At 48.2% G+C, this 13380-nt stretch overlaps 6 protein-coding genes across 6 annotated transcripts, besides 1 other annotated feature; 5 read left to right on the forward strand and 1 right to left on the reverse strand.

The window, feature by feature from the left end:
• Nucleotides 1–566: 566 nt before the first annotated feature.
• Nucleotides 567–601: a microsatellite.
• Nucleotides 602–1082: 481 nt separating this feature from the next.
• Nucleotides 1083–2642, forward strand: FPSE_10245 (uncharacterized protein; the record flags this gene model as incomplete). The annotated part of the gene is made up of 1 exon (XM_009263362.1): nt 1083–2642. One exon carries the CDS (start codon nt 1083–1085, stop codon nt 2640–2642), a length of 1560 nt encoding a protein of 519 aa, XP_009261637.1.
• A 1123-nt stretch (nt 2643–3765) lies between these two features.
• Nucleotides 3766–4329, forward strand: FPSE_10244 (uncharacterized protein; the record flags this gene model as incomplete). The annotated part of the gene is made up of 1 exon (XM_009263361.1): nt 3766–4329. The coding sequence occupies one exon, from the start codon at nt 3766–3768 to the stop codon at nt 4327–4329; it is 564 nt and encodes a 187-aa protein (XP_009261636.1).
• Nucleotides 4330–5388: 1059 nt separating this feature from the next.
• Nucleotides 5389–5862, forward strand: FPSE_10243 (uncharacterized protein; the record flags this gene model as incomplete). The annotated part of the gene is made up of 1 exon (XM_009263360.1): nt 5389–5862. The coding sequence occupies one exon, from the start codon at nt 5389–5391 to the stop codon at nt 5860–5862; it is 474 nt and encodes a 157-aa protein (XP_009261635.1).
• Nucleotides 5863–6696: 834 nt separating this feature from the next.
• FPSE_10242 (uncharacterized protein) lies at nt 6697–7077 on the forward strand (the record flags this gene model as incomplete). The annotated part of the gene is made up of 1 exon (XM_009263359.1): nt 6697–7077. One exon carries the CDS (start codon nt 6697–6699, stop codon nt 7075–7077), a length of 381 nt encoding a protein of 126 aa, XP_009261634.1.
• Nucleotides 7078–8937: 1860 nt separating this feature from the next.
• On the forward strand, nt 8938–10219 carry FPSE_10241 (uncharacterized protein; the record flags this gene model as incomplete). The annotated part of the gene is made up of 4 exons (XM_009263358.1): nt 8938–9370; nt 9426–9454; nt 9512–9735; nt 9790–10219. 4 exons carry the CDS (start codon nt 8938–8940, stop codon nt 10217–10219), a joined length of 1116 nt encoding a protein of 371 aa, XP_009261633.1.
• A 994-nt stretch (nt 10220–11213) lies between these two features.
• Nucleotides 11214–12145, reverse strand: FPSE_10240 (uncharacterized protein; the record flags this gene model as incomplete). The annotated part of the gene is made up of 2 exons (XM_009263357.1): nt 11214–11695; nt 11746–12145. 2 exons carry the CDS (start codon nt 12143–12145, stop codon nt 11214–11216), a joined length of 882 nt encoding a protein of 293 aa, XP_009261632.1.
• Nucleotides 12146–13380: the final 1235 nt, after the last annotated feature.

Raw genomic sequence — 13380 nt, forward strand, 5'->3', positions numbered from 1 at the left:
CGCTGTATGATGTTCGGGCCAGTAGGTATTTTTGTTAAAGTAGGAATATCAGTCTAAAATTGCCGTTTTGAGGATAGTTAGACACGATGGCTGTTTATCTCCCCCGCAATAGACTAGAGTTGCCAACCACTGAGAAATGGTTGTGATTCGTGCAGCTTTGCCATTTGGGATGCCGACTTGGTGTTTGCCATGTTTCAAACGTGTTGATCGAGGAACTGAGGACTGGCAATTGATAGTTAGGTCGTATCTCGAAGAATATTGTCTGGAAAAGGTATTTCTAGCCGTGACATTTGACCAGGTGATAGAATATCCGGCATGGAGATGACGCAACGTTTGACTACTGATATACTGCAATACTCTGGGGAACCTTGACATGTTTGTTCACCGTTGTCGAGCTCAGTAACACAGATGATTAGATTGAAAACATAACTCTGTCTATTTCTATGGCAAGGAGAACTTTTGCAAGCGAGTATCAGTCAATCAGTCTTGTATTTAGACAATGGGACTCGATATTAATCTGCCTGAATACCCTGCAGCTATCACGGAGTCGTTATCTTATCAACTTGTATCTTATCTTATCGTATCTGAGCATATCTTATCTCGTCGCGATCCACCAGGAGCTTATCTCTTATCTACTGCCAGCTGGTTACACGCGTCAGGTCGCGTTTGGTGCGATTCGAGACGCGTGTTTACATAAGTTCAGATATGCAAGATGATCAACGTGAAGCTCTTGATTGTCATCTTTCAGAAACAGCTACTTGAAGTCAGATTGACAAATTTAGGAGGGAGAAAGTGTCCAAAAATAACCTGGCGCTGCTGGACTACCTAGCCTCAGGCTATCAGAAAAACCACTGAGACCATAAGGGACGAAATTAGTGGATTTGATGCCTGGATCTGCTGCCCAGGTACATACTGTTGTTGGCGTTGTGGGGCCTGAGACCTGAGGCCCCCACTTCCTTCCTTCCTTGTAGCCTGACCCTGTCAGGGCCCCGCTAGCTTCCTCAATACACACAACGGTCTCACCATCGAACAAGTCAACATGTTCATCCATCCAGGCCCTACAACTCAAGAATAATCTCAGCATGGCGTATTCAGGAACAACCATCGCTCCCGAGATTTGGGACAATATCTGTGCCTATCTCACCCCGCCAAGTCTCGCAAATCTACGCCTCGCTTCACCAGAATTCAACAACATCGCTTTGCCATGGAAGTACAGAAGTATACGCCTGGAAGCGTTTGGTCCATCGGTTGAGCGCTTCATCAGCATCGCCAAAACCCCCAACCTTCGGAACCTTGTCCGAGAAATCACCATCGATACCCGTGTCGATCTCGAATGGGATTACGCCAGGAACGACAACTACCCCTTTCCCCTGGCTTTCATGAACGCCCTGCCCTACGTGCGATACTTCACCAGCGTCACGGCTCTACATATCCGCTTCGAGCAATACTGCGGCAATCAAGACGAATACGATTACCTGCATCTTGCTGAGACCTATCGCTTTCGCTACAAAGTTCTCGACACTATTTTTCACTGTGCTGCAGGCTTGTGGACGCTTGAGAAGCAGTTGAAGATAGATGAGGAACTCGACCAAGAGAGAGGTGCGTATGACGGCGAACTCTACCCAGATGAAGATCCGGACGATTGGAATAAGAAGTGCGATTACAGTGATCAAGATGTCGACTTTCGCGGCTCTTGTTTCGCACTACGGGAATTGACTATTTCTAACCTGGCCGACTACGCTGATCCTCATATCTCGGATTCCAAGGCCTGGCAAACAATCATGGCTCTCCCAACCCTCGTCGACTTCAAGCTTTTCGTTGTAGCTCAAGTCGATCAAGATTCACCATGGAACGAGCTTTTCTTTATCGAATTATACGACTTCTTTGACAGTCTGCCCACAACATGGCTGTCCCTGAACATGTCCCAGAACTTGAGGGTCTTGTCGCTCTATTTTGAAGATTATTGGGGTTGGCTTCCAACCATGCATTTTCGCGATTATGGCCACGACTCTCCGTTCCCACAACTCAAGGTCCTCGCACTCGGCAACTACGTCTTCAGCCACGAATGGCAGGTTGACTGGTTCCCCATGATAGGCAAGGAAAACGGCAGCGGTGGATTGGAAGAGCTATACCTCGACGACTGTCCCATTCTGTACCATGCGCGTCAGACTGCTATCCGTGACGACGGGTATCCAGATCCCTTTGCAATCATAAGGGCAGGGCTGGAGTCGTGCTCACATGAGGACTACAACTTCTACATTCGATGGCACTCCGTTCTTTCTCAATGGAAGGATCAGATGAAAGGACTCAAAGTCTTCCGAATGGGTCGGGGGTCATGGTGGGACATGGCTCCGAGAACATTCGAACTTATTTCTGATGATCCAGAGTATGAGGATCTCGACCGCAACGTGTTGGACCATCGCCTATCATACAATACGCACAGAACCTTTGCTTGTCCAGCCCCGTCAAACCAAAGAAGCCGGCGAGAAATGTGGCGCCACGGTGTGGGCCTCGGCGATGACAGAGACACCAGGATGATGTACATTGAGTACGATATTGGATGTGGACCTCCATCGTGGCTTGAGGAGGATAGTGGGTTCGAGCCGGAAGAGGGTACTACAGACAAGGATGATATTGCATAGAATGCTTTATTGGCTGAAATACAAGCGCGGCGTAAGGGGAGAGAGTATGAAATCTAGACCCAAACTTTCAAGACGACGATCATAGCGTCAAGGTACCAATCAACTATTTTAAGATGAATTTATCACCTGTGACTTGCAATCCAAGGTCTAATTTTGTAGGGTTGTTATGGACACATACAAGCTGTGCGTATCTGCCACTGTAGCCTGATGCTATCATCGATTCATGATTGACAATTCTGTTAGGCAAACGATCTCATTACCTACTGTGCTATCTCACGTGAGTCCATCAATCACGAAAAAACAGGGCCTAAAATATTAGCGGAAGCCTCTCCTGCAGCTGCCACACACTCAGCGTTGATAATGACCAGGGCATCTATCAAGGAGACGCAGAGTCTCACTGGCACGGCTGAAAAAAGACTCCTCGGGATCTCCACCACACCGAAATTATTCTTGCCGTGAATGGTCTCTACATGGAGACCATATCTATTGACATAGACGAAGATGGAATTCAGGGGAACGTGCTGGCACTGCACCACACTCCACCTTCACCCGCATCTATAGTAGCTAACGGATCCGTCTCCAGAAACGAAAGTCACCAGCCAGCCTGAAGATGGTGCTGAACTTCGAGCTCGATGTTCGGAATATGCATCGGGGTACAGAGGACAAGAAGAAGATTCACTGAGCTGAGTATGAGAGAATGAAGAACGCAGGGATGAACACTGTTCTCTTCAACATGTGATGCTGCAGTTTGGAAGACCTGAAGCGATGTTCGGCACGAAAAAACAAGTGGAAAAGCAGCTCGATGAACAGATAGTATGCCGGAGCACAACAGAGCAATGTCAGGCCTGGGCTGCACACAGTCACCTTGGAGCACGTTCCGCCTTGTTATAATATTAAACAACTTGGCTGTTCAGGATTTTCCTCTCCTTAATTCACCTCTGGAGCAGCAGCCGTTTACTATTTATTTCTCCTCCTCTCCCTCCAACTCTCTTCCTTTCAACATCGCCTATCTTGATTATCGCTATATCGTTTTGCATCATTTATTCTTGGATCGGAAGCGCGTGCTCTTCATATAGACGAAAAAAACAAAACCCATCGACACCTTCATCCCGAACACGGCATCATGAAGCTATCGGTCAAGACACCCATCACCTCCCTCAAAAAGTGGTATCGCACCACTGGCGAGAAGGCTATCAACAGAGTGCAAACCTTCCCCATCGAGAACTCTCACGATCAAGACGCTTTTGAAGGAGTCGACAACATCAGCGACGGAGTAGAGTCTCTTCATGACTCCGAAGATGAAAGCGCCAACACCAGCGCCAACACCAGCGCCAACACCAGCGCCAACACCAGCGCCAACACCAGCGCTAGCATCAGCGACGAAGTTGAGTCTCTTCACGACTCTGACGATGAAAATCCCTACCCAGAAAGCCCCATCACCTACAACGGTGGCCAGTACTTCGACGCAGAAGACTACTTCTACCACGACAACGGAAAATACTTCGAAAAGGCGCTGCGACCGGAGAAGAAGCCGAAGCCTCCTCAGCCCAAGATTGACGCCTACCTCCTGAACGAACTGCACATCGCGATGCACGGACACAAAGACCCAGAGGTCATCCAGATGGAGAACTACGTCAAACAAATCAACGAGCATGATGACGCGCCACTGAAGCCCGCCAGACCTTAGAAGGGAAAGGGGGGACACGGTGCTCCTGCATGGTCTATTTGCACGCGCTGCAAGGACGACAAGGAGGCGAACGAAAGGGCGCATCGCAAGGTCGCGGGCTTGCTCAAGTTTCTGGAGCCAGGGATGATGCCCAGCCGGAACGGACTGCATGAGCTGATCATGAAGTATCCCCCCAAGATGGTTCGACGACGCAGTATTTGATGGGTGACAGATTGGTAGAGGGGCACAATTTCTTGCGAGAACGGAGGAGTCACTTTTCATTTACGCGGCAGAGATTGGAGGCAGATTTAATATCGGCAGATATCTTGAGATGGTTTGGACAGATATTTAGAAGCGAGTCGGAATGTGTCCTTTGCTATAGTGGTCTTCTTGTGGTGGTGTTTATTTTGACTGCCTACATACCTCTTAGATAGACAATGCTATTTTGATACTACACTCTTGTAAAGAAATTATGAAGTGACTGTCCCTTTCCACTGTAAGATAAAAACGCGAGGAAATGCCTGTTGAAGCAACATGACCTCCAAAAGTGACTTTCATCCCAAGTCACATCGTCACGGACTTTCCATCTTGATGAGTTCTGTGCTAGCCTATGTGACAATTATGTACCGGAGAACAACTAATCTGTTTGGAATCCCTTCTTCAAGACCTAAATATGAGTTTCACTACCTTTAGCTGCACACTGAAAGTCATCACAAAGATATATTCTCTTCCATAACATGGTCTGTTCACGGAACGACTACACTGTTCAGAAGTACCCCCCAATGTTCGAGCTGTTGCAGCTGGCGATCAGCTGTGCGCAGCCAAAACAACCAGAGCATGTTTGCTTGGGCCTACAACTGTCATGCAAGTGCCAGAATCAAGCAGAACTGCATGCACTGCACAAACGCGACTTTTCTGAATCACGCTAGTGGGAGCCTCTTCTTTTCCGCCTCCATCAACAATTCTCATTTCCTTTTTCTCCCTACCAACAACACAACCTCTACAGAATTCTTGGACACATCTCTTTTGGAATCCCCCAACACCAAACACAAATTACCAACTATCCTCCTCTCTTCTACAATGCCCCAAGCAACAGTTCTCGATGTTGGGCGTAAGCTTGACAAGACGCCTGAAGATCCGGTCAACGGACCTCTTCACGTCAAGAAAGTCACCAACAAGGATGACGATTACGAAGTCATTGCCCATCCCAAAGACTGTGTTCTTGCCATCGACGACGACGACGACGATGACTGGGATGACTGTGAGTCGCCTCTCGCAGTCGCCGACACAACTTCTCCCACAGTCGGTGACAAGTCTGCGGCCGTCGCATCTCCAGCTGCTATAGGCGCACAACAAAAGCACCCACTGATCAAGCGAGCCACGAACAAGAACGCCCGCCTGCAAATGGTTTCTGCTTTGCAGTTCCTACAGCCTGAGATGAAGAGTAAGAATTGCCTTGCGACCCCTACTGAGGACTTCCACGCTAACCAGGTGACCAGAAGCGGCCTAACTTTTGACACTGTTGGCGAGAGTACCTGGAAGAACACGACCTGACTTTCCTTGTAAATGATGAAGAGGTCTATCACCAGCTACGCGCCTGTAGCAAGAGGTCCTTTGATAGAAATTGTTGGGTAAAGACGATATTGGAGATGGAAGAGTAGACAGGTTGGTAGATCAATAATTTGACTGTCTATGAATATCTGTGGTTCTACTAAGTGAGGTCAGATGAGCCAGGAAGACGGTGATATTTGCAAAAGCTTGTTGATACCATCTCCATCGTATCTCGCCTTGATCCTTCGCTCGACTTGATGGGCTTCTCTCCTTTCGTCGGAACAACTAGAGAGGGACGTCAAGTTCTTTGCCCCTGTGCTGGTCTCTGGCGACAGCCCAGATAGGCCCCGGAGCCTTTCAAAGCCAGCTGCCATTCTGAACGTGTTCTTCTCGAACACAAGAATAACTAACCTACGACCTGTTCCACATGGCTTGAACACTGGTGGATGAACAATACCGCGGGATCCCACTGTTCGATTCCAACTGTTCTAATCAGCGCAGCTCTGTTCGCATCGCTCAACCACTCCCCACGCTAGCAACAAGGTTGTTTGCTTGCTCTCCATTGCATTCACCGTAGACTGAAAGATTCACTCTGCGGCAGTGGGGGTAATGCAATGTTCCTATCTCACAATTAGATGTTCGCGGACCATCATTCAACCTCAACCTCGGATTCTCACCATTATAATAATCCCACATCTCCTTCATCCTTATTTCTTGGTATCATCACTCGCCTCATCTGCGTTAGACATCTTTGTATACCGCCTACGAAAACAACTCGAGATATCCGAAACACGAACCTCATCAACCGATCCCCTTGATATCGCATCACCACTCAACATGTCGACCCCAGTCAAGCAGACAAGCCCCAAGCGAATCGAGCTCGGAGACGACATGGACGACTTCGTTCTTGTCCTCGATCCTGCCCGCCGCGTCAAGCCTCGTGGTGGCGTTCAAGGCGAAGAGCAGAAGAAGAACACGACCGCCCTCCGCAAGGCCGCCATTTCCGGCAGCGCCTCGATGCCACAGGGAAACAAGACACAGAACTCCGCCGAGCCTCCTTCTCCCACCACAAAGAAGGCCCTTGACGAGTATCACGCCGAGATGCGCAAGTTGGCCGAGGCTTCGATGCCCGAGCGTGACGGCCTCCGCGTTCCTTGCGAAGACTGGTTTTGCACCAACAGAGGATCAGCCCGCTTCGATCTCGGGGCCGAAATCTGAGTATCCTTATTTCCTCTTTTCTGCCACCAGGATTGATGTTTACTGGTAAGTCATTCCTGCTATAGGTTGAGTTGTTTGCAAGTTTAATCCTTGAGTCAACAGGTGTTGTCCGAAACACTGTCAGTGTCACAAAATGTTTTGGTCGTGTTTTTGACGAATTTTGGCATGTCGGCGTTTGGTGTGTTTTTTTGCAACGAGAATGGAGGCACAGGAAAGTTAAAGTTTTATTGGGATGTTGCTGATATGATACCCTATCTTGTGGTCCTATCCTAGTTGGGATAATGTTTCCAATGGCCCTTGAGTAATGGCCGATTCATGCAGACTAAGATCGGAAATGAATATTTGACTAGTTGTACCAGGTAATTCCTAGATAAGCCTTTATTAGACCGCACAAATACGTTTGACCATCTTACATTGCCCATTCTAGACACGAGAAACGCTACGTTAGTGAAAGTGTAAGACTCAGCCCGCTGCAAGACTAGCAACCGGTGAAACAGTCTGTTGGTCCCCCATTCTGGTCCGTTTCTCACAAGGAGTCCGAGCTTCCAAAGAATGACTGGGGTACATGACGCGACCGTTTAATGCAATGTCACCAAGGATTGGGGCTAACGTGGTTGGTAGCGTGGAATTAACAGACTACGTGGCTCTCACTAATTCACTGGTTCTCAAAATCTAATCTTGCTAGACTGACAACACAGGGACCGGGTTGGGTCAACCAACAGACATGCAGGTGGGGAGGGTCGGCACCTCGCGTGGTAGGTCATGAAAGTTACCGTTGGCTTGCAGGGAAACCGAGCTGTTGGCTCTAGTCACATATTCCATGCTCAACTGTAACCTCTCAAACGGTGAACCGCATTGGTCAATGCCGTTCTAGCAGGGGACAACTAAAGACCAAGACTGGATCCGGCATAGACCATGTAACCAACCATTGCACATGGAGACCTGCACATGCGGGAATTAGCACATCAGCAATTGTCTCTGGACATAGTATGTCGTTCTGCAAGACCCATACGACCTGTGGATGAACTCAGCCGAACCCTTCTACTATTATCAGTTGACAAAGCCCACACCAGACTTGACCAGGGCTACGGCACTACTGCAAGTGCTGTCCTGTCCTGCCAGGGGACAAGGGGGAGTCTATGATCTGAATTGTGTCATTCACCTAGTCGATTCCTCTTGAACCCCTGGCCTGGACCAGGGTTGCATCGAGTGCCACCGGTTTTCGTCCGAAGTGGGCAAGAGTGCCGTGGAGTCGGCTTGCAAACAGTGGGTGCAGCGATGCTGGCTGAGGACCAAGAGACAAGATTACAATCACACCACGTTGAACGTGTATCGGGGAGGTCAGAGTACCACTGCATATCCAGGAATGGGTTACGTTACCACCCTCATGTCTATCACTTCGTATGTACCCCATGTCGGTGCCGGCACTCGTCAAATCACACCGGGAATCCATCCATCACGTGCCGTACTAGTCAACCAACTTATCAGCCATTGTCGATGGATCCTCTAAAAAGACGTTGGTAAATTAGGTTTATGTAAATCCTTGCTGGCTTGGTTTCCTCATTCCCTGAGCACAAATCAACCCCTGACGGTTGTAGCCGTTATGGAGTCGTCCCGAACCGATGCATCCGCCGTCAGTTCATGGTCCGTTCACCGCCGCCACAATCGTTGAAGAAGACATGAATTCCTTTAAGGGTAGCGTGTTTTCGCGAAAATCGTTAGACTAGTGAATCAATCTTATAGTTCTGCTGTTCTTATACTCTTCTCTATATTCTTACACCGTATAACTGGTCTCTTTACGTTGTCTTTACCTATATCATACTGTTTTATAACTCCAAATCCAACCCCAAGCCCTACACAATGCCTCACAAGGACGTTCCTCTTAGACCAGTCAAATTGACATTTGATCCTGTAGGATCAAACACCATAGGTGTGCCAACCCTGGACTTTGAGTCTCTGTTCCGGGAAGACAACGTCTCTGAGGATGCCCCTCTTGTTATTCACCCAGAGGACATGGGTGTCCCATGGAACACCTCTCTTCCTTGGACCAGACAATCCAAGTTCTGGGCTTACGCCGAGGCGGCTGGATATGAGTTGGCCAACGGAATCAGCCTTGACAAGGCATCAGAGCGTGGCACACTACCCATGGAGTTGATGGATGAGCGCCGCAAGTGGAAGATTGATGAGCTAGTCGAGGATGCTATCTCTTGCTGTGCTTATCTTTATCCTACATCATCTCCTACCAGATTGGCGTTGTTGACCCAATCTGTGCTACTACTATTCCTCCATGATGGTATGATGATATTGGACCGCGGCTGGAGAAATCTAGTACTGACATGTGAATACAGATGTTATTGAGCGAGGCGCTACTCAAAACGTAAGACCCCTGTTCGGCAGTCTGCATAATTGGTACAATATACTGACAGATCTTTAGGAAGCCACAGTGGTGGACGAATTTCTTAGCATGGCTCCCAGGAACAGGCATCTCAAGAAATTCTGGTCAGACGTATTGCAATGTGATCCCGTCCTTGGACCCGATCTGCTTTACGCTATCCATGCTTTCGTCCGTGATGGTCGTGTAAAGTCACCCTTTAAGCAGGATCACTATGCCACATTGGCTGATTACATGCTTTACCGTCGCAATGACGTTGGCAAGACGTGAGTGTTTTTCATAGCATCATTATTAAATCCTTTCACTGACAATGAATTCAGATTTATGATTGCAGCTATCCGCTTCGGCTCCGGCGTGCGCCAAACACGCGAGGAACTTGCTCCCTTTGACGAGCTTGCTGATCTCTATGTCAGACACTCAATCCTTATCAACGATCTCTACTCGTACGATAAGGAGGTGCACGAGGTCAAGACCGTCGGCGCGTCCATCGTGAACGCAGTCGCTGTCACAGAGCAGCTGCTTTCCGTGTCGCCTGACCTGGCCAAGAACCTAACTAGAGCTATCACCTTTGACATGGAGAAGGAGTTTTACGGCATCTGTGAGAAGTTTATGCACAGCCCTGCTATCAACGATCGCCAGCGCGTGTTCGTGACTGCGCTCTTTGATGCGTTGACGGGCAATATCTTCCACTCTGCTACTTTGAGCAGATATGTTCGTCACGGCGAGAGACCACTTCCTTGCAAGTGTTAGATAAATAAGGTGGAGATATTCTTAGCATGTTTGTAGCTAGCATCTGTTCTGCATTTTAATACCACTGTACACGATTTGTATTTTTCCATTTTTATCTACTTATCTCGATCTGCACAAGTCTGTTGGAAGGATCAATAAGATTAAACTGTACGAGCACATGCGAATATAGGAAGAGTCCGTGCATAATAATCACTCTATCTGTATCCGTATAGCTGCACACTCAAGCAGGGATACGCGGCACTTTGACAGATAAGTTTTCTTGGCAAATCCGAACTAATGCCAGTGGGATATTGCCGTTGCCATGATTTCTCGATACGTTCAGAGTCGTATTCATCCCACTCTGAAAGCACAAAAGACCAGCCCCCAATGCTACAGTGCCAAGATCGGCAAATTGGCTGGCAAGGAAACCCTTGACTGTCAAGATAGCGTTACTCAACGCAAATACCGGGGAAGCAGGCGGGCGGCGGCTGAAAGCCCCTGCTAAACTGTGATCTCCCGGGTCGGAATCCGTTTTGAGAAGGCTATATTTCTTGTGTCGTGATGTGTTTTTGATGGTATTCCGTATATCATCACTATAACAAAATCTCTAAAGCCATACGATGATGATTGATGGTGGAGCAAAGGTCTCACCGCTTGTTGGTTGTTGATTGCTGGTTGTTCGGTTCTGGCTGTTGGTTCTGCCAAAGTGATCATATCATGAGTGGGTCGCGTAATTGAGGATACTCTCCGGCGTGCCCTTAGCGAGATAAACCCTGAGCCGAATATGATTCATCCTGGTCAGTCACAGGCAAAAACATGGTTGGACACCAAGTTATCACGTTATGCTAGTCATGGGTATTGTAGTTGGTAGGTTCGGGCCAAGGGATGAGGGACATTTGGAATTCTAATTACATAGTAAATACTAGGAGCTAACTGATCGGCAGAATAACAGCTTCAACATACAAAGGTTCAAAAAGTATGGAGAACACTTCTCGTTACATTAGAAAAAAAGTTTTCAGTTGGATTTGCCAGTCGCCTTCAGGGTACCGTGCAGACGCAGCAACGAATTCTCAAACCCACTCAACAGAAGCGAAAGTCCACTCTTATCACTATCCACAGTTTGATCTTTGATGATGAGGCTCACCAACTCTCGTAGCTTAATGGCCAGTCCTGTGTCAGCGGTTGCCAAACCACCCAAAAAGCCAGTGAGAATATTCATCATTGGGTTCAAAGATGTGTTCATGTTATAACTAGTACCTAGGGTGCGGATGATCGCTTCAATAGATCTCAGCAGCTCAGTGACAAGTTGGTCAATCTCCTCAATGATCGTCTGGCGCTGACCATCGGTCAGGCTGAGGGCTTTGGTGTTGCGCGTGGCTGAGAGTCGGCTTAGTAGGCCGGATAGAATACTGCGGATTCCGGTGATCTCTTTAAGGGTGTCGGTAGTTCCCTGCTTCTCGGAGAGCTTTCCAGCTTCAACTTGTCCAAGAATGGTATCTAGAATATGTTATTAAAAGGCAAAGCGTACAAGATTGTCCCACACGTACCGATATTGTCTGTATGGACAGTTACCTGGTCAAGAGTGCTGTCCAAATCGTTGATAATATCTGGACCACTCGTGAAGCCTGTCGTGAAAAGCTTGAGTTTGACTAGTCGTTTCGGATGTTTCTTATGAGGTTTTGGCGAGCCTTTCTTTCGCGAGATCATGTAGGTTTTAGTGAGAGCCTTTTTCTTGCTGGACTTGGATCGCTTGACGTTTGTGGTTGCCTTTTGGCCCTCGGGCTTGTTGATCAAGCCTTCGAGTTCGACTGAGAGGGCGTTGAAAGTTCCCTTTTGCGCGCCGGCATTAAAGAGATGAGACTCTCGGACGGCGACGGATTTGTCGGTGGCGGGAGCAGCAATAGAGCTAGACACCAAAACGGCGGCTACAGCTAGAAAGACCTTCATAATGGATGCGGAAAGAACTGGTTGATGGTTGACTGTCTGACTTTTTCGGGATTGCTTGGACTTGGTAAAATGGACAGGATGCGGCGTGCCACTTTATGTATTCATTCTCAAGGCTCCAGCATGCACTTAAAGTCTGGCCCAATACTAGTGAAGGCTATCTTGGCATGGTCAATCCTCGCTCGACGCAGCATTGTGATATGCCTGTGACATGGAAATTTGTCACTTCAATGCAGAGCGATCGCCACCGACGCCAATCACGTTCTTGTGTAAACGCTTATTGTGTCTTCAGGTGCGTATACTTTACAACTGGTATGAAGTTGTTCCCGGAAGCGTCGCTGCGGCTTGTCGATCGCACCCGACGTCGTCAAAATAAAGTTGCAGCTGCCAGATCCGGGCATCCGCATCGCTGACTTGATACGTCAGATTCCATTTTCTTGGTACTGCTGTGCCTTTGTGGGTTCAGTTGTAATGGAGTCCTGGAGGTAGCCTAATGTCAGGGTCAGGTACGGATGCAGGTCCCTAACCCCTTTCATGCCTTCATGCATGCCAGTTGGGTTTGGCGAACTGCTGTGCCACTTCGGCAGTGTCAGTGTCCCGCTGCTTACTATGGGGTAAAGGATTGAAGCGATCCCATTTACTTAGGACCTTGTTCGCCCAACGCGACGGTATGCATTCACAAGTAAACGTAATAGCAACACCGCTGCACAGTGTCATCAGAGTGGCGATTTAAATTCCCGTTTACTTCGTACCAAGATATGCGACTTGCATGAATCCGTCATCTCCTGATTCAGCATTCCTTTCGGAACCGACTTCGGTTAACGCGATGACTCCAGACACACGATTTTGACTGGTGGTTTAACGAAGGTTTTCCTGCAACTATGGATTTATAACAGATTTGTAGTTTATAGTGACCGGAGAACAGGTAAACCGAAATAGTAGACACAGATATAAACGATATGCGATTCGAGTGTCAGATTTCTTGTAGCAGACTTGTGACAATATCCTAGTGTCTCTTGCGTAAATCTTCCCCGCCCTATGTTCAAGTTCGGAGTTAGTGGCAAGCCACAGCCGACAAAAAGAGGCACCATCTCCACAACTGAGACAAAAAGGACACACGCTTCTAATTAGATCAGAGCAAAAGAAAGGGTCTGGCCGGGGATTGAACCCGGGACCTCTCGCAAGCAATGCTATAGGGTTTTCCCTAAGCGAGAATCATACCACTAGACCACCAGACC

This window comes from Fusarium pseudograminearum, chromosome 2 (genome assembly GCF_000303195.2).
Source record: "Fusarium pseudograminearum CS3096 chromosome 2, whole genome shotgun sequence".
In the NCBI taxonomy this organism is placed as follows: domain Eukaryota; kingdom Fungi; phylum Ascomycota; class Sordariomycetes; order Hypocreales; family Nectriaceae; genus Fusarium; species Fusarium pseudograminearum.